This window comes from Mangifera indica, chromosome 4 (genome assembly GCF_011075055.1).
Source record: "Mangifera indica cultivar Alphonso chromosome 4, CATAS_Mindica_2.1, whole genome shotgun sequence".
NCBI lineage: Eukaryota > Viridiplantae > Streptophyta > Magnoliopsida > Sapindales > Anacardiaceae > Mangifera > Mangifera indica.
Window position 1 is genome coordinate 19,394,769 of NC_058140.1, and position 19,855 is coordinate 19,414,623.

General features: G+C 35.7%; 4 protein-coding genes across 6 annotated transcripts; 3 read left to right on the forward strand and 1 right to left on the reverse strand.

The window, feature by feature from the left end:
• Positions 1–752: 752 nt before the first annotated feature.
• On the forward strand, positions 753–3,748 carry LOC123214464 (vesicle transport v-SNARE 12). Of its 3 annotated transcripts, none has more exons than XM_044634234.1 (6): positions 753–893; positions 998–1,119; positions 1,193–1,251; positions 1,337–1,513; positions 2,173–2,343; positions 3,412–3,748. In XM_044634234.1, the coding sequence occupies exons 2-6, from the start codon at positions 1,023–1,025 to the stop codon at positions 3,565–3,567; spliced, it is 660 nt and encodes a 219-aa protein (XP_044490169.1). In that variant the 5' UTR covers positions 753–893; positions 998–1,022; the 3' UTR covers positions 3,568–3,748. The 3 variants fall into 3 exon arrangements, with proteins under 3 accessions (XP_044490169.1, XP_044490170.1, XP_044490168.1); XM_044634235.1 differs by having other exon boundaries at positions 770–893; positions 992–1,119; XM_044634233.1 differs by lacking the exon at positions 753–893 and having other exon boundaries at positions 903–1,119.
• A 574-nt stretch (positions 3,749–4,322) lies between these two features.
• On the forward strand, positions 4,323–7,104 carry LOC123214463. Its single transcript, XM_044634232.1, has 5 exons — positions 4,323–4,915; positions 6,013–6,112; positions 6,190–6,325; positions 6,622–6,717; positions 6,797–7,104. Exons 1-5 carry the CDS (start codon positions 4,411–4,413, stop codon positions 6,932–6,934), a joined length of 975 nt encoding a protein of 324 aa, XP_044490167.1. The 5' UTR covers positions 4,323–4,410; the 3' UTR covers positions 6,935–7,104.
• A 107-nt stretch (positions 7,105–7,211) lies between these two features.
• On the forward strand, positions 7,212–13,435 carry LOC123214462 (integrin-linked protein kinase 1-like). The gene is made up of 11 exons (XM_044634231.1): positions 7,212–7,692; positions 7,956–8,030; positions 8,306–8,422; positions 8,998–9,092; positions 9,476–9,596; positions 9,711–9,790; positions 11,029–11,088; positions 11,337–11,458; positions 11,548–11,633; positions 11,713–11,828; positions 13,053–13,435. Exons 1-11 carry the CDS (start codon positions 7,372–7,374, stop codon positions 13,174–13,176), a joined length of 1,317 nt encoding a protein of 438 aa, XP_044490166.1. The 5' UTR covers positions 7,212–7,371; the 3' UTR covers positions 13,177–13,435.
• A 2,511-nt stretch (positions 13,436–15,946) lies between these two features.
• Positions 15,947–18,857, reverse strand: LOC123214466 (transmembrane emp24 domain-containing protein p24delta9-like). The gene is made up of 4 exons (XM_044634236.1): positions 18,529–18,857; positions 18,223–18,432; positions 16,445–16,521; positions 15,947–16,329 (listed from the first exon to the last, which is right to left on the reverse strand). The coding sequence occupies exons 1-4, from the start codon at positions 18,736–18,738 to the stop codon at positions 16,185–16,187; spliced, it is 642 nt and encodes a 213-aa protein (XP_044490171.1). The 5' UTR covers positions 18,739–18,857; the 3' UTR covers positions 15,947–16,184.
• Positions 18,858–19,855: the final 998 nt, after the last annotated feature.

Consider the following 19,855-nt stretch of genomic DNA (forward strand, 5'->3'; position numbering starts at 1 on the left):
AACATTAGATTAAGTGAAGTTCGTTGAACTTAAGTTCTGATTTACTTTGCTGTATTGAATTTGTAGTCTTGTAAGTCTATAATTTGATTTTGATGTGAAGCCTTCATTAGGTGATGTTTAGTTATGAATAATGTAGCATGGGTTGTAACCGCAAGGGTAGCAAAACTGATGGAACACTAGAATTTTCAGGAGAAGGTTTGGGTTCGACTTATTTGGTGCAATTATTATGGGTCTGGTTATTGTATTACGGAGTTTACTCGTCTAACCAATAATCCGAGTGCTTACGAGTTACAACTTCACACTGCATTAATAGCTCTAGAAAACTTGGTTCATTTCTACTTGCAATTACTGGATTTTTTGAACTCATAAACACTTCATGAAGAGCTTCAATTTCAATGTATTAACATATAGATACATGAATACTGAAGTAATCAACTTTAATCAACTTTGTTAAGCGTATACAGCTAGAGGATAAATCGGTAAATGTATCTTAACTATTGGACGTTAATTTGGTACATTAAGTATCCATGTTCAAGGATAGTTATGTGAATTCAGCAAGATAAGGATATCTTTGTAATTTAAACTTATTTTAACTGTTCAAGATACTTTTGTCATTTTATTTTAAAAAGGGTAAATGTGTAATTTAGCCTTGCATCTAATAGAAATCACTTAACGGAAGGAAATTCTAGGTGAGAAAATTGACTTTTAAAACTCCAAAGGTGAGAATTTGCATCTTGTCTAAACTTTGAGTGGGACATGGCTCTTTAGCCATCCAGAATGTGCGTTTGATTGCCGTGAAAACGCAGCGTTGCTTCAAAGTTAAGTCAAAATACTATTCATTGAATTCAACCGAGAATCTAGCGGTCTGCCCACCCAATTGATCATTGCGAACGGTAATTTCATTTTTCACTTAAAAAAACAAAAGATTTAGCTTAGCTTTACAATTCAAATAAGAAACCGTCTCGTATTTAGGATTATATTTTTTTCGAAGATCTAGGGTTGGGTTTCGAGTTTTCAGAGCGATGAGTGAGGTGTTCGAGGGATACGAGCGCCAGTACTGCGAGCTCTCCGCAAGTCTCTCTAAAAAATGCAACACAGCTTCTCTCCTTTCCGATACAGGTATTATCATGCTCAAACACTCTTCATATCCATCTCAATTATGCAACCTTATTTTGACACTTCAATTTTACAGATCAGAAGAATGAAAAGGTTTCGGAGATTAAATCTGGCTTAGATGATGCTGACGTTTTGGTAATTCTTTTTTTAATTGATCATTGATAGAACTTAAATTTTATGTTTTTAGTTATAATTTTCTGTTCGGTTTGGGGTTTTCCAGATTCGGAAAATGGACCTGGAGGCGAGGAGTTTGCAGCCGAGTGTAAAGGCTATGCTTCTTGCTAAATTAAAAGAATATAAGTCTGATTTGAATAAGCTCAAGAGAGAATTTAAAAGAATTTCATCAGCTAACGCTCACCAAGAGCTGTTGGAGTCTGGAACAGCTGATGCACAGACGGTAATGGTCTATGTAACTTGTTTCACTTGGTGCTTTTTTTTTTTTTTTTTGGTTAAGGAGTTTACTATTACATTACTTGTTTAACTTCTGGGCAAACATCTATTCAACTCTTAGTTTGATCTAGCCTTATTTGTCATAAATTATTGTGTCTAGCACAAAATACTTTTTTGAGAAGATACTGTTTTCAATGTTATGTTTTAAATATATATCTGTTTGTTAGGGCGTATATGCTATTACTTAAGTTAATTTTTATAGCAATTTACTTTTATTTCACTCTATAGCTAAGGTAAACAACTTCGCTTTTGAATTAAACACTTGAAATACTATGGAGAAGCACCCATAAAACAGTATTTTTTGTCAAAAGCCTTGCTATACCAGCTTTTGCTGATGGATGAGAACATGTATAGATTTTTGTTCATTAATTGCTACTAAGCAACAAAGGTTTTTTCACAAAACAAATGCACATGTAAATCATGAGATATCAAAAACAATTGAAAATATATTTGTGAAAAATACATTTGTTTGAGGCTCTAATCTTACCTCGGTGATTTCTCAGTTTGTTTGATCTTTGGCTCCTTGAACAACTTCCGTATCATAAAGTGGAGATGTTCATATTTATTTTGTGAAAAACATTTTGTTACTGATAACTGGTGGTATAGGTTTCTGGGGAGCATAGAGAAAGAATGGCCATGTCAGTTGAGAGATTGAATCAGTCAAGTGAAAGAATTAAGGAGAGTAGAAGAATGCTGCTAGAGACAGAAGAGTGCGGTATCTCAATTTTGGGAGATTTGAATCAACAACATGAAGCTCTTATAGAATCCCGTAATAAGGTGTCTTGATTTTTTTCTTGTTGATTTATGTTCAATTTCGCAAGGTTTTCAGTTATTTCTAGTTTTTCTTAGAGCAATTAGGACATATTGAATGAGCCTCTCTTGAGTATAACCTGTTTCCTCCAAATTAAATCTCAAACTTCAAAGCAATGCAAGTCAGAAAAAATAAAGTTTAGGTCTACCAGGGCAATCAAATTTCCAGGTAAGATTCTAGTTTGTCCATATTACTTGTTTAAGGTAAAAAAGGGGGGACTGCCAAAAGAAGCGTTGTCAAAATTTCTTTGGGGAAATTTTGACAACACCTCTTTTGGTTGTCCTCCCCCTCTCTTTTTATTTAATGAGTAGTAGAACTGAGTAGAATCTTACTTGGCTTAGAAATTTGATTATCTTGGTATATTTAACTGTGGATGTTTCTTGCTTATATTTCTTTGAAGTCTGAGATTTAAATTGGAGGAAACTGTAACTGCACTTGCTTTTTCACCATTTTAAAAACAGTATATTTCTGAATAATTGCCTAAGATCTTTGGTGGATATGATTGAAGCTTGAGCTATTAAGCGTGAGGGGAAATTAATGTGATAATATGAACTCAGTATCCAAGAATCTCTCTTACAAACATAACACAATTACGGCCTTATTTATAGATTGACATAGGATTTATCTAAAAAACTTGTATGCATAATAATTAATCACAGTGTTAACCACAATTTATAAATCCTCAAAATTTAGAAATGTATCACCAGCATTTAGAAACATTTTCAAGATATTATTTAGTTTGACTTGTTTTCCAAAATAACCATAGATAATCACAGATTTTTAAAATTGATTAACACATGGGTGATGAACCAAATGAAAAGGGCAAAAAAAAGGCTACCTATCTTGTTAAGGAGCCAAGGAATGCTCCATGTATTCAGTAACTCACTGGTATTGTGGTTGGCTGATAAGTTACTTATCATATGTTCAAATCCTGTGGAGATTTGATTCATTCTAAATTAAAGTTTGCAGCAAAAGTTGTGGGCTTGCTGATTGATAATTCTATTTATTAATTTAGCCTTTTTCCTTTTCTGCAGCTTCACGGGGTAGATGATGCCATCAGTAAGAGTAAAAAAGTCTTAACTTCCATGTCACAGAGGATCACTCGGAACAAATGGATTGTTGGCTCCATCATTGCAGCTCTTATCCTTGCAATCATCTTTATCCTCATTTTTAAGCTTTCCCATCATTAGTTAACCCGTAGAGTTGTCATATGTGCTTTATGTGCAGATTGTATATAAAATATCAATCAAATGTGGGGTATGTGTCCCATTTTCTATCATTTTGTTGTGTACTTAATAAGATGCAGCAGCATCTTTACACTTTCTGATGCATTGTTTTTGCCAATTGAACAAGTACATCTTCTTCGCTACAGCTTATATTGATAGAATCAGCCTTATGATGGCAGAGGTGTGAGACTTGTGGATATGGAACTGAGGGGGTAAGACCTTAGAGGTAGTCAATTTATTGTTTTATTTCAAACTAATGTGATGTGTTGAATTCATTTTTAATCGTCATTCTATTGGTTCTTCAGTTTGGTGCTCCTCTATTCCCAGAGTCAAACAACGCAGTCCTGGAAACATATTCAATTTAACAAATTTTGTTATTCTTTTTCTTTGACAATTATCTAGTTTGCCAATATTTTCTGGTCACTTGTCAACCAAACATCAAAACGAGGCGTATACAAATTAAGAACTCTGGATAAATAAATGAGATGTCTCGCACTCACTATGTCACAACAGTAAAATACAATTCATGATCGTGCTGTAAGCTTGTATGGAAGACTTCAAAAAATTTATAGATTAATTCATTCAGTCACGGGTGCCCAGATTAACGTTTGGTTCGAGTAAATCGAGTTCAAATTGAAATATTACCTTATACATTCTGGTCATTTTAGTCTTATTCTCCCTCAATCTTCAAATGTTTATGGGTTTTTTTTTCCGGGTCGGTTCAGAGTTTGGCCCGTCTGTTTGTCACACGCCAAACTAACGCTTTCAAGAGCCCACCACACAAAATATCCAGCCAATTTACCTCACATGCACTTCATAAACGAAACTCGGTTTCCTTCTTCATCTTTGCTTTGGCGGTTACTCAATCTTTCACGCCGAGAATTTCTCTTATATTTTCCGCCCATCACCACGTATTTGTTTAAACAAAAAGCCCCTGGTGATCACAGTTTGGTTCTTACCATGGATTCACTCTCATCAGTATCCCCTTCCATCGTTCTCCCTCCCAGTAATCCCCTCCGTCTTCGCACCCGACAGGTTCGCTTCTCTTCTTGCACTATTATTCACAATCGTTTTTCTGCCCTCTCCTCTTCCTTGGCCGGACGCCCTACTGGCAGAGTTCCTCAATTCTACTGTAAAGCCAGCACCGGAAATAGAGATGATGGTGATGACGGCAGCCAAGAAATTGAGAAAGCTCTTCACTTGGACGGAACCATTCCTGGGAGTTCTAACGAGTTCGTTAAGCGAGTTTCTTCCCGTGCTTATGATATGCGCAGACATTTACACCAGACTTTCGACACCAGCAGCTATGACGGTACTCTCTGATTTTCTCTTGATTGTTTTAATTTCTTTGATTGCGAAGGTGGATTCTTGATTATCAGCCCTTGATGTTTACTACTAAGATTAAAGTATTGGCTTTTGCGAAACTCGCCTTGATGGTGTTGTATGCTATTGTGAATTTTCTTTTAGTATTACAGTGTTGTATATTTGTTTAATTGTACTTCCAGTAAGGTTCGTGCAATGCTATTGTAGTTTTACCTGCCCCTTTAATGTTAAATGACTGTACTGTGTTCCAGTTTATATTTTGTTACCTATTTGGTGTTCTGCAACTTACAAATTTACATTGCTTATTTTTTACAACATTTTACTCACGAACATAGTAATTCTCGTAAATATACTTCACGGAAATGCTATTTGTCAGCCAGTTTCTGAAATGTTATTTAAGACAATTGGTTTTGATAATGTGCCAACATAACTTCATATTAGTAATATAGAATATATGATTATTGAATATTTCAGGCTTTCAATGTACCACTAATTTATGACCTTTATACTTTAATATCTTTGTTTGATGGTAAATGCCAGATATTTACTTTGCTCAGACGTTTTGTTTGAAGTTACTCTATTGACACTTGGGCTAAAAGATTTTCTACTTTTGGTAATAATTTTGAGGAACAATCTGTTTTGCCCTGATTTTGTTATGGTGGTAATTCTTTGGGATGGCCTTGGCAGAAACATTTTCCTTCTCGCCTCATGAGTGGCAACTTGTTATAGTTGCCAGCCCTTGATGGTTCAGTGTCTTTATTATAATATGTGTAGTTTAAAAGTGCAAATATGTAATCAGCCCATCATAGAGTGATTGAATGGCTGGTTGAAAAAATTATTCTTTTCTGTTCTGTTTCTACCTCTCTTTATAGTGATTGAATGTCTCAACCTATGTTTCTAGTTGGAATGTGAGTGTTTTGAGATCAGTTAATATTAGTGATGCTCATCATTCATGTTTTTAGGTTTTTCATTGAGATATGTAATGTCACATGTGCTTTTTCAAGGGGTTTGGATCATTGAGATATTATCTCATATTTGTTTCCTTGACAAGATTCATAGTTATTTTTACTTGTTTTAATTATCCAGTTCTAGATGCAAACCCATGGAGAGAAGCTTCAAAGCCTGTATATGTTCTAACCCACCACAAGAACCAATTATGCACGATGAAAACTCGAAGGAATCGGAGGTTAGATTTGATTCTGTATGGTGTTTTCTTGTCAATAATTGTTGATTCTCTGGCTTAGGCTCTACTTTTGGAAACAGTGAAGTTGAAAGGGAGCTTGGATTATTGTTTTCCAAGGGACGAAAGTGGAGGTCTGAAATTGGAAATCGATCCAAACAGTCTAGAGGTGGAACTAAGTTCCAGATGCTTGTAGAAGATGTTAGGGAGGGAGTGCTTGTAAGTTTTGCCTTATACCAGCTGTTTGTTTTTTATATGAATCAATTTACAGGTATCTTCTATATTTCCACCGATAAGATATATGATTGTATACAGGTTGGAATTATAAGTTAGCAATGAAATCAATACTACCCACTTCACCAGTCCAGTCCCCCACCCTCAACAATTAATCCCATCTTATTGTGCATTCCACCTTCTGGTATAATAGTTCTCCGGCAGGATTTAAGTTTTTAGTTTTCCAGGGTGATTGGGCTTTATCTTTAGTTTTTTAGTTTAAGGCTCAACTCTTGGTGCAGGTATTTGAAGATGAGAATGAAGCTGAGAGATACTGTGACTTGCTGCAGGGAGGAGGCAAAGGGTGTGAATGTGTTGCAGAGATTGAAGCCTCATTTGTAAGATTCCAAGCCGAACATTGAACTAATACCCTGTTTAAAAGGTGGTTTTTTTATAGTTGCAATACATTTGCTGCAGGTATTTGATCTCTGCCGAAAAATGAGGGCCTTAGCTGTTTTGTTCCGCAAGGGAAGGACTCCTCCTCTACCTCACAGCCTGGAGCTCAATCTCAGGGCCCGAAAACGGTCCCTTGAAGACCAAGAGGAGTTGATGTGAGAGAAATGTCGACATGGAAATATGAGAAAAAATAGAACAAATATAAAAAATGATACAAAAGGGTCTTTGAGTTTACACATTCATTGTAATGGTAGTTTTGGAGTAATCCTGTTGTATTTAGCAGAGACCTTATACTAATTAAAATGATTAAACCCTAATTTTAATTTTAATTTGATTAATTTATGTGATTAATTAAAAGTTTAAAATAAAGCAAACCCATTAGATTATATTCGTATTAGAAAATAGAATTATCCCATTTTGTTGAAAAAGTAGACGTCTGAATAACAGAAGAACTTCAACTTTAGACCTTCATTCCCTTCAAGTTTCCTGCGACCTGCGAAGCCTACCCAATTTAAAGTGAAACTAATAACTCAATATTATTTGCATACAAACGCGTGCTAAAAATAAGACGATCAGATCCAATCCAATCCTCGGTCATGAGCTCCAATTCATCCGGCAGCGGCTATTCTCCCTCGCCGGGATCATCCGCGATGGGGAACTCTGCCACGTCATCTACCAACAAGCAGAAGGATAAGGCCAGAGTGAGCAGGACGTCACTTATACTCTGGCACGCTCATCAAAACGACTGCTCTGCTGTCCGGAAGCTTCTCGAAGAAGATCGATCTTTGGTCCAGGCAAGGGACTACGATAATCGGACTCCGCTTCATGTAGCTTCCCTCCATGGCTGGACCGAAGTCGCCAAAACCTTGATTGAGTTTGGTGCTGACGTCAACGCCCAGGATCGCTGGAAAAATACTGTACTTTTTTTTAAACTTCCACTAATTATCATATTTGGCCAACTATATATCGTGAAAGTCTGTTGTTTTAAGCAATCATTTGAGTTTAATTACAACTGACGATAGCATTATAAGCGCTTAATTATTTCTGTGAGGCTTTACATGTAATGCTTTCTATTTAAATGCAGTAACTTGATATAGTTATATCTGCACACAATTATTTGGCTGTTGGCTGACAATTTATAGCTATTTTAGCTTGAAAATGTGGATTTTTGTCTTGACAGCCTCTAGCTGATGCGGAAGGAGCTAAAAAATATAACATGGTTGAGCTTTTAAAGTCTTATGGTGGCTTATCTTTTGTAAGTCCTTGCTTTATGTTTTAATGTCTTAATTTTCAATCTATCTCCTTTATTTAGTTTTTTGTTTTACTTTTACTGCTAGTTTTATTTTCATTTGAGTTTGTTATTAAGTTGGCGATTCGTTTCACCATCATTGTTATTTTTCAAAAGAGCTGACTGTTCATAAACTGTAAAATTTGATGGTAATTCAGATGATTTATTTGTAAAAAGTGAGGACTCTTTCATGCCTTTTGGTTTTTTTCATTTTGGGCTCTGAATGTGTGTGCATGTTGCAGGGTCAAACTGGAAGTCACTTTGAATCAAAGCCTGTCCCTCCCCCCCTTCCAAATAAGTGTGATTGGGAAATTGATCCTACAGAGCTGGACTTTTCGAACACAACAACTATTGGCAAGGTGTGCTTTGGTTTTACTTTCCTTGAGATTGCTAACATCTCGGTTATAGGAAACTGTTGCAAAATGTTTTAAGAAGCGGCATTGATTATTTGGAAATTGCATCAAATATTGATTACAATTTTGAAATTCTTGAACCCATTTTCATTTTACTGCTACCATGATGTGAAAAACCATAGTGAGATTACTGAGCAAGGATTCATGGGTACATTACTTTTTCCCGTGGGAATTGATGATGATAATTTATCTTTGGTTTCATCCCATGACAATTGTGCTGCCAAATACTATCTAGTTGAGGGTGACTAAATGTTGTGTTGACTCTTGTTGGAAAAATTGTTGGTGTTTCAAGATCATTTAGTTCAAAAAATTGCGGCTTCCAGTTTATTTTTTCCTATTACTTTTACCACTGTAGTCTGGTACAACTTTGACATGTTACTCCAGGAAGAAATTTTAAAATTTTAGGTTACTTTTGTGTTAGTTTTATACTGGTCCTGGCTTACAAATTCTAGGTGGGTCTTCTAATTATTTTTTACCATACTTGGTGATGTGCTTTTACTAATAACAGTTTATTCTGTCAGGGGTCTTTTGGTGAGATTTTAAAAGCCAGTTGGCGAGGAACACCAGTTGCTGTCAAACGTATTCTTCCATCACTTTCAGATGATAGATTAGTGGTGTAAGTACATTACATTTGTGAAATGTTCAGATGATCCAATATCAACATTAATGGCTTATCAAAAACATGAAACCACTTGGTATGAAGAAATTGTTCCCAGTGCTGATAGGACATTGAATACCAATGTAAAAGATGTTAAGACGGTAATTGACCTGCAAATGCTATGATATTTATTTGGATATGATATTCCTAGCATTTTTTTCCAAGAGTTAGTCTCTCCATTGAAACTAGTAAGGCCACCTACCATGTTTCAAGTTTTGGGTGTACGATATCATTGTTAGTAAAATGATAATTCTGGTGTTTTTGTGCTATAATTTACTTCCCTATTTTCTTATTATATAGCGATTCTAAATTCCTTACTGTTTTATGTTTTCCCAATTCAGTATGGACTTCAGGCATGAGGTTAATTTGCTAGTGAAACTTCGCCATCCTAATATAGTCCAATTTTTGGGAGCTGTCACTGATAAGAAGCCCCTTATGTTAATTACCGAGTATTTACGAGGGGTATATGAATGCATATTTGTTCTTTTATTTAAGTTTTGAGTTCTTTGTGCACAAACTCTTTGTAATGATATGAAGAAAATCAAAAGTATCCATACATACTTGTTGTGATGTCAGGGTGATCTCCATAATTACCTCAAGGAAAAGGGTTCACTCAGTCCCTCAACAGCGGTTAACTTTGCACTGGACATTGCTAGGTAATTCTTGTAATCTTAAGTCTAATCAATATATGGTTGTTTCATTTCTTATAGAATATACGTAAATCCCCTGACAGGTGATCATTAACTTATTTTCTGAAATTCTAAGTTGGCATGGTAGGAAGCTTCTGTTAGCTTAAAAGCTTACTGACATTAGTGCCACAAGAATTAGGATCTGGTTCTTGGGTAAGTTTTTGGTGTAATTGACTGATTGTGTAATGTAAACTCTACTGTGCTCAATTTGAGTTTATGCAAACTGACCAAAGTATTGGCATGACTTAAGTGTAAGCATCTCCTTTTTCACTTTAGCACATTATGATGGGTAATTCGATACAAATATTTAAAGTGACTATGGATATGCATAACAGTTCTATGGAAAATGTATAATTATGGTTAGAGAATCAAATTAATCATCATGTTGTGCCCTTATTAGCTGGTGAAATCGTAGATAAATTTGCTTTGTTTGCTGGCCTAATTTTTTTTATGTACCCAAATTTTTTTAATAAAATTATTGTTTTCAGACATTCTTGAGAAAAAAATAAACGATATTAGCTATTGATAGAAGCTCCTAAGTCCCAATTCTGAGTAGTGCTGTGTCCATCCAAGAGATTCTGAGATCACAACATTGTGCACGAGTTGGAGATATTTTGTAAATGCTGCATTTGGTTTTTTATTGATCAGAAAAGGTTAAAAAAAAAAAGTGAAGTTTACTTTTCCAGTGGGTTTTGTATCCCTGGAAATGTCTAAAAATACTCTAATACTATGATGTTTAAGATTGATTAGCCTTTTTTCTTTGAATTGTACAAATATTAGCTAAAGATGGGAAATATGCTTTTTTAATTTTCTCTAAAAGATGCTTTTCTCAATTTACACAGCTTATATTACTTTGTTCATCTTGTTTAGAGCTTTTAGTGGCTTTCTGAAATAGAAACCTAAAATTAGTGTGTTTTAGAAGTTCTTACTGATTTTTTTTTTTGTCATGTGAACATGGTCTTTCATTTTCCATGGCAAGGGAATTGGTTTCCATTATATTTCGTTACAGACTGGTCTTTGGGATGTGTGCATGTTTTACTGCTTTTATTTGATATTTCATACAGTGCAGATATTCATTTATATTAGAAAAAGAAGCATGAGTGTGTTGAAGTTTATGGATCATGGCCTAAAATCTTTCTTCAGTGCCACATCAGCCATTCTGAATTTGAGTATTATTCTAATTTTTATAAATTTGATGAAACCAGAGGAATGGCTTATCTTCACAATGAGCCGAATGTCATAATTCATCGAGATCTGAAGCCTAGGTGAGTTGATCTCCATGTCATATTCTGGGTAAATGATGTCTTAAAATTTTTCATGTTGCTAGTATTTCTTAGCTTTAATCAATGCCCTAATTATCCATAACATCTGGAGGATAATTAAACAGAACTCTAACAATACAAATGTCATTTTTGGCCCCTTATTATCTTTTCTTCAATCTTGGATGATTTTTAAGCTAATATTTGACCATCCTTTTGGGTCTTCTTGCATAAAATTGTCTCTTATGTGTTAGGAATGTTCTTTTGGTCAACTCAAGCGCAGACCACTTGAAAGTTGGAGACTTTGGACTAAGCAAGCTCATGAAGGTTCAAAATGCTCATGATGTGTACAAAATGACTGGGGAGACTGGAAGTTGTGAGTGTCTCTTTGTCATTATTGTGTATGTCTGAAATATGATCTTCTTTTACTCATCTCTTTTTTTTATTATCTGAACAAAACAAAAGACCGGTATATGGCTCCTGAGGTCTTCAAGCATCGAAAATATGATAAGAAGGTTGATGTGTTCTCTTTTGGAATGATTCTCTATGAGGTAATTTTTTCCCTTGATAGCATTGAGATGCAAAGTATATAAATTTGGTTCTAAAGCACGGAGTTCTCAATTGGAGCAGATGCTTGAAGGAGAACCTCCACTTTCACATTTTGAGCCATATGAAGCAGCCAAATATGTGGCAGATGGACAGAGGCCTATTTGTCGTGCTAAAGGATATACCCCTGAACTGAGAAAGTAAGTTAAATGTATAGCATTTTTTCATAACGGTTTTATTTACACCACACATGGCCCATCTATGAATCAGATTTAGCTGTTAGCTGTCTAGGCTGCTGCTTCTAACACTGAACCATGTGTGAAGAGGCATGCTTCAATAAAATGGTTTATACTAAGACCAATGTTATGTGTACATATTTTTTAGTATACCATTGCATACACATATGATGGGTCATCTTGTGATTGGTTGTTACTTTATTCTTAAATCAAAATCATCTAATCACATGATGACACATTTTTTGTGTACGTAGTTATGTATTCAAAGTGTGCACACATTTTTATTGTTATATTAATAATTATTGACAGTGAATGTGTTTTTTGATAAGGTTATTCCAGTGACCCACCTATAGTCAGTAAGCCATGCCGTGGCTGTGGATAACTACATCTTAAAACAACTGACTGAAGAAACTTTGTTGAACTTTTTCAAATAAATGAAAACCCATGAGTTAGTCCCCCATAGATAGAGATGAGAAAGGATAGAGTAAGATGGAGAAAATAAAGAGGGGTAGAAATCCTTGAAGAATTAAAAATGTGAGAAACACAGATATTGAGGAGAATGGTATGCTTGGTGACCACAGATGAATAATGTTCCCCTATAGACACTATAGTCTATTTCATAAAAATTGGCATAACCCAAGTGTAGAAGATTTATTTAACTGGATCTAAGCTATTTGAGCAGTGTTATTTTTCACCTACATTAATTTATTTTGAGCAAAGATAATAAATGTTCCCCCATCTTGGTAAATGAAACTTGTTAGACATAATACTTGCTTGTTAGCTCCTACACCTTAAACCCTTAAGGGCGATGAGAAATCCTCACTCTCATATTGGGGATCTCAATTTTGAGTCCACCTTTCATGCTTTGGGATCTTTGACCAACAATTTCGATAGAAAATCAGAATATGCCATGCATATTTGATCTTTAGTATTTCCTTTTCTCTTCTTAATTAGTATTGTCATTCTTCCAGATTTTCCTTATTCTTCTCTTTTCAACTAAGATAATTTTCAAAGTTTTACATAGTATTGGCATCAGTAAAGATTGTTTAACCAACATTGTAACAAAAAATTGGAATTTCAAATTATGTTTGACATATGCCAGTTAATTTATATTGAGTACCTGATATACAGTTACCAGAAATTTGTATGTTCAATGGTTAATGTCTTTCTTTCTGAATATGCTTCTAGCTTAACAGAGAGGTGCTGGGCTACTGACATGAACGCAAGACCTTCATTCTTGGAAATTCTGAAAGGGCTTGAAAAGATCAAGGAAACCTTACCACCAGACCATCATTGGGGCCTATTTACTTAATAGGATTCAAGGGCACTTCCCAACCTGGACATTGAATGGCATAGATGTTGCGAATAGATTCAATTGAGGAAGTTTTGTGAGAGTCTCTACCTCTCTGCAATTCTATTCAAAGTTCAATTATGAATAGGTTAATTGATTGTTCTTTAAGTTTTCAGTTTCTATATTTCATTAGTGATTTATGTGGACAGTTAAACAGCAAATCAAGGTGATTCACCCACCTGAGGTTATAATGTTTAATTGGCTTAGTGTTTCTTCAAAATCTTTCAATTAGTGTCACAGGCCGATTTCTCTCGATTAGCCTATGCGGCATCCTCGATGGACCGTCTTGAGGATTAGCCTTGCATGCGCCCACATTATGGCTTAGGATCACTGGCTTCGTCCTGCCTTGGACTCATCAGGGAAGCGACTTCAACTCTGACCAGTTTGTGTAGGGTTGGCCTAATCTCCTGTTTAATGCGCTGCCACAGCAACATTGTGCACGCCCCGTAGCTGGAGCATTCCTAACTACAGTTATTGCATCACGAACCCAATGACCACGCATACTCGCTCTTAAGATCGTCATCACTCGTAACTGTCTAAAGCCCTATCACGGCTCCCAACCTGAGCCCGTGACAAACTCCCCCACTCAAAATGGAGCACGCCCTCATGCTCTGCTCAACTTTGCAAAATACCCCCAGTCTTCCACCGGCCGCATCAAATGACCACACGATAAGTGTCACCCATATTGGCTAAAGGGATGCCCGACTACCTGTCAAGCGCGATATACCCCGTCATGTCACTCTTCTCATGACACCTTGGAAGACCCCCGTCTTTCACTCGGTGCACCCCCTCGTTATGGCATGATGTATTCTTGGCATTTGTTATATATTTTCACATGCCCCGCGCAGAACGGTCAATTTGTCGTCGTCTGCTATTTGCTTGGAGGATCTCATTTCACTACCGCAACATTGGTGATGGTCCTGCTCTGATACCATGAAATAATCTGTGAATCAGAAGATAAAAGAGCAGAAAATGAACAAATTCCGGATTTCAATATATCGTCAAAATAGGGCACAAACTTTCTTTTGAAATTCCTCAAAATCTTTCATTAACCTTGCAAACTAGCTAATACAGACATTTATACAAACACTTGAGCTGTCAGGCTGTCAATAACTGAATTCTACATCTTGGCCATTGATTAAAACCAGATTTCCTAAAATCTATAGCTCATCATCAAATACAACTGAACAGTAACTAACTATACAAAGAAAACATAAAACGTACATCGGATACTCTTTTAACAAAAAGTTAATTTGCACAGTACTTGAGCTAAAACTCTGTGACTTATTGAACTCAGCATCTCCAACTTAATACAGTGCGTTTTGCATCATTTACATTAATAAAACGCACCGTGTCATACACCTCATTTACTTAATAGCATTTGGGCCACGTGTGGGCTTTAGACTTGCACATAGACTGACCATTGAAGAGGGGACTAGGCCAACCCTGCACAAATTGGTCGGAGTTGGAGCTGCTTTCCTGATGAGTCCAAAGCAGGACAAAACCAGTGATCCTAAGCCATAATGTGGGCACATGCAAGGCTGATCCTCGAGACAGTCCATCGAGGATGCCGCACAGGCTAGTTGAGAGAAATCGGCCTGTGACACTTGGTATCAGAGCACGAGTCAAACGGCGGGTTTAACAGTCTAAGTGTTCCTGGATACAAGTGACAATGCACCCAGCCACAAACCGGCTGAGTCAAACGGCAGGTCTAACAGCCTAGGTACTTGCACTTAAACGAGGGTGTTAGAGACGCAAATAAAAAGGAAAGAAAAAGAGTCTTACATCTAATGAATAGAACATAAAAAAGTGGTATATAAATATTGTGGATTAGACCTTAACACAAGTTAATTGGTTTTGTGTAACATGGGTTTTAATTTTCATACTTATAAACTCAATTTATATTTCCGACACAATTGCACTTTATTCTCGTCCCAAGTGTTCAATTGCGCTTCTTTTTTTTATTGTAGATTTAATATCGAAGGCTGTTGAGCCTGTAGTCGGAGACGTCAAATTGGTTGATATGGCAAAACATAAATTTCCTATGGATTATTTGATTGTATAATAAATGGTGATCCAGTTTTTATTGAATTTAGGGACGTGGATTTCGGTGGGCACTTTCAAAGTAGCAGCGCCGGCCAATTTTACCTGTGAACGAAAATGGATGGAAGGGTTGAGAAAGAGGGTAACTTGTGAACTTGAAATTTTTGCTATTTTGGAATAATATGCAAGGCTACTTGAGTGTCAAACATCCTCAATTTGGGTGGCGGTTGTAGCCCGTGCCCTCTCGCTGAACCATCCCGGCAAATGCAATTTGAATCATGAAAATCTAATATGTTGACATATTTGACTTAAAAATCTAGTATGTTGATTCACACCAGTGTCTGGTATACTAACTTGGAATTATAAGATAATTAGTGCCAAATGAATATCAATCTTGCAGGTCCATATCGACTAAACATGACAATAATAAGAGGGCCAATCTTAGTTGCCGGAAGTTGAAAGATTGGTTAACAACGACGGAAGAGTGATAGTGGGAGAGCTTAGTTTTTATAATGTAGTAATTAAGAATGGATAAAAAAATTGCAGTAATTAAGAATGGAATTTAGTCCCTTTTTTAAATCAACCTGATCTGAAGACATAAAAATGGCCGCAGATGTCATTTTAAAAATAGATAAATACAGTAAATCCAATGTCATAAAACATAAAATGTCAAGTCTACCAGGAAGTATTTTGGGAAAATGGCAAGTTTTTTATCCTCAAATCAACTTCTACAAGACTCATGTTGGGAAGACATAAAACATTGTCGTACCAAAATCTAAAAGTACCCTCAGGTCATTGAAAGAAACCCAAAAGAAAAATCTAACAGTATCATCTCATAATTATGTTTCTCTGAAAAAGTACATTTTTTCTAAGATAATTTACAAGAGCATTGAATATAAAAATGGTTTAACTTGCCCGATATGAACTTAAATGAGCTTCTTTTTTTCAAAGAAGGTCTTCAAGTGCCACAGTTGCAGGCCTGCAACTGTTATACAAATAAGAAGTGAAAGCCCACTCAACCACGCCATTCTGGAGTTTGTAGCTTCATTCAACTGCTGCATTTCTGATTCTCTGAAAGAAGCAAGGTGCAAATGTGAAATTGAATGTGATATGCAAGTGAATAATATTCCTTGGAGAAGAAGTACTGTAGTTTTCAGTTCGAGAAAAAAAAAAAACATTATATTACCTTTCCCGAAGATAAAACATTTCTTGATGAATTGAATCAACAGTATCAATCAACCTCTTGAGCTCTATTTCCATGACCTGGCATAAAGAGAATGAAGAGAATGCAAAAAACTTCTATATCAATCCATACACTTACACATACTTTGGCATTTCAAGAATGAATTTGGGCACTGTACCCTAGTAACTCATTTAAATTTCAAATGATAATTCCTATATAATGAGAATAAAGAAGAATTATCATCCTAACATTTAAAAAAAAAAAATCATAGTTGTTTGCCTTGTTGGAACCACCCCACAACAAGACTTGGCTTTATCCGACATTGTGAAAAGTGGCTGGGCTTTGATCAAAGGTTTATGTACTATACCATTCTCTGGCGGAAGACATACTTTGCAAGTTCAGTTCTTAAAAAGCCTGTACATCAACCTTAAAAAATATGTAGATAAAAAAATCATTGACAGCATAAAAAGACCAGTACATTGTTGAAAGTGAAAGGACCAGTGAGGTAGTATAGACTGATTCCAATACTACAGAAAAAGCAATCCTACAGAGTATGTTATAAAGAAAACAAAGGAGAACACCCTGATTGTATGTACAGTACATAATGTTCCCAAGAATGGATCATAATTTTCCTATCACTTATTAGCAAAATAATGCAGTTTGCATTGGACGTCCGATGGATGATGTCTATATTAATGTACATTGCCAATTATTTTTTAATCTCAATTCTCAAAACCAAGTCAAGAATTTATGTATCAGTATCATGATAGTCAGCCCAAAACTTTTTGATGAGGTGAAGAGTCCACATACAGTTATTTCCAGCTGAAAATATCAAATATATATTGAAGACCTACAGTTGTCCACAATAGAACTTCGATTGCTACAAAGCACAATCATTTATTTTTCCTCAATTTATAGCTGGACCATCTAAAGTACTTCCAGTATACCATTTTATAGAGCTGTATAGTCGACTACTGGAGCCATGACTCAAACAATCAAATGAAACTATAAAAGGATAAACCAGGGAGTCCCATAAATTAAATCTCAAGCTCATTCATCCAAACATGAATTCATTTATCAGAAGCACCAACATCAATCCTCTTGAAGTAGAGATGAAAGTACATTTTGCTTTATAATTCCATGATCACCAAACATCTCATGAATTCAAAATGTTATCGATTATTTTCACCTTGGCAATCAACCAAGAAAAAGACTACACCCTAATTCTTCTGGAAAACACAACAGAGAATAAGCATCTTTCAATTTTTTATAAATCGACTGGCTGGTAATTTCTAACAACCAACTGAAGATTCCTTTTTTTCTACATATATCACTAGATAATTTAATTGGGATAAATTCTAATCACCTCTGCTAATGTTGAATAACACAAAGATACCTCCATGGTTTGAATACCCGGGAAAAACTATTCTATACTCTATAGGGCAGTTTTCTCACATAAAACTTCAGATATGTAAGTTTGACACATCTAGGGTATGTTTATGACATTTTTCATAAATCAGATCAGATCATGTTATTGTCTAGTTTTTTCAAAGCAACCGGCCTACTTAAAATCAATTCCAATGTCTTGGAAATTCAATAATTTCTTCTTTTCTCGACAAAATATTCTACCAACCCAGAACACCAAAATTAAATCCTAACTTTAGACTTCAACTAGAAATTTAAAAAACAAGTCCCTAACAATGAACCCAATCAATCCAAAATTATCAAAAGATGAAACTAAACTTTGCACTCAGATCAGAAGAATAAAACAATTGACTTACTTCAACTGTGCCTTTCTTAGCGACATTGGACCAGTCCTTAGCTTGCACACCCGTCCTCCAATCAAAATCAATGGTCAAGGTTATTTGTGGGTTATGATCAACGGCCCAAAAGCAAGTCATGTAATCTCCATCCTCAGCAGCCGTAAACGCAAAGTGACCCGAATCAACATGATCCCCGAAATGATAACTATTCCCATATGACGACGTCACCTACATGAACAATAATAAACAACCAAATCATCTCATTATTCAATTTCGACAAATGAAAACTCAAAAAATAAGAAGAAATACAAATTCTAGACTTACCCTGACGATGAGCTTGTGTGAATCGGGCAAAGGCTGGCCTTCGTTAGGATTGACGATGTTGTACTTGCCAACGGTCATGGAGTTGCTTTTGATGTCTTCGGCGATGCATCTGGTATGACCCGATTGTATTTCGAAGCGGAGTGATTGAGAAGGAGAGGATAAAAACCCAAGGATTACCACAAGGGTTCCGATTACTCTCATCATATTCATTGTTTGATATTGTCGTAGTTACGGATAAATCAAAAATTAATAAATAAAAATGTTCGACCACTGTCTGCATCAAATGGCCTCTGATGTAGAGTGGCGCCACCCATCATAAAAGGTCAATGGTTTTTGTGACGTGGTAGGTTGCGATTGGTTGAAACACGTAATTCAACAAATTTGGGCTCCTATGAAAGGCCCATTGTGTAATTTTGTTGCAGCCCAATTACGGCAAAGATGGGCTTCTTTTGTATCAAATTTAGAGTAAAAAACATAGTCGATTTATCCCTACAATGGCAACTCACGAGAGTAAGGAGACAAGAATTTTATATTTACCCAAAGCCCATGTTATAAAGGGAAAAGAACTATTTCCCACCCAACTTTTAGCCCAATCTTAAACCCACACCCACAGAAGATGAAAAGCCTAAACTCCCATCCATAGCTAAACTTCTGTTAATTTTTTCTGTTAAAAGAAGATGTAAAATAGTCATTTTACTGTTTATATTAAAAGTTATAAAGTTTATTACTTTTCGTTCTCTCACAGTTTTAGAAACTAATATTTCACCTTCACCTTCACCTAAAGTTTTTAAATTTTGAAAAGTAATATTTTCACTTCCAAACCTAGGGTTTCTATATTTTTTAAAACTCAGTCCCTCCTCATAACTTTCAAAAATAGCAGTTTCACCCTTACTCTTCAACTTCATCTTTCGGCGTCGTCTTCGACCTCCTTCTTCTCTTGGTGCGATAACGGTGGTACGACGAAAATATCTTTTCGTCATACAACCTAGATGATGAAGGACAACATCATCTTTTGTCACTCATTGCATCATCCAGATGAGACGACGAAGGACGACGTTTCATCTATTCTTTCAGATCTGAGCGACAAAGGTTCATCCTTTGTAGTCGGAAAAAGGGAGATCAATGGAAAGTGTTGGCTGTCGGTGGTGGCCAGAGAAAAAAACAAACCCTAAAAGTAAAATCTAAACTTTTCAAACTTGGAGGATGTGTTTAAATGTTAATTATTAAAATTTAAAGGGGGAAATGTAAAATTTTGAAGTTTTAAAGTTTATAGGTAAAATAACGATTTTATCCCTGTCTCTAACTGAATATTTGAATGACAATTTGG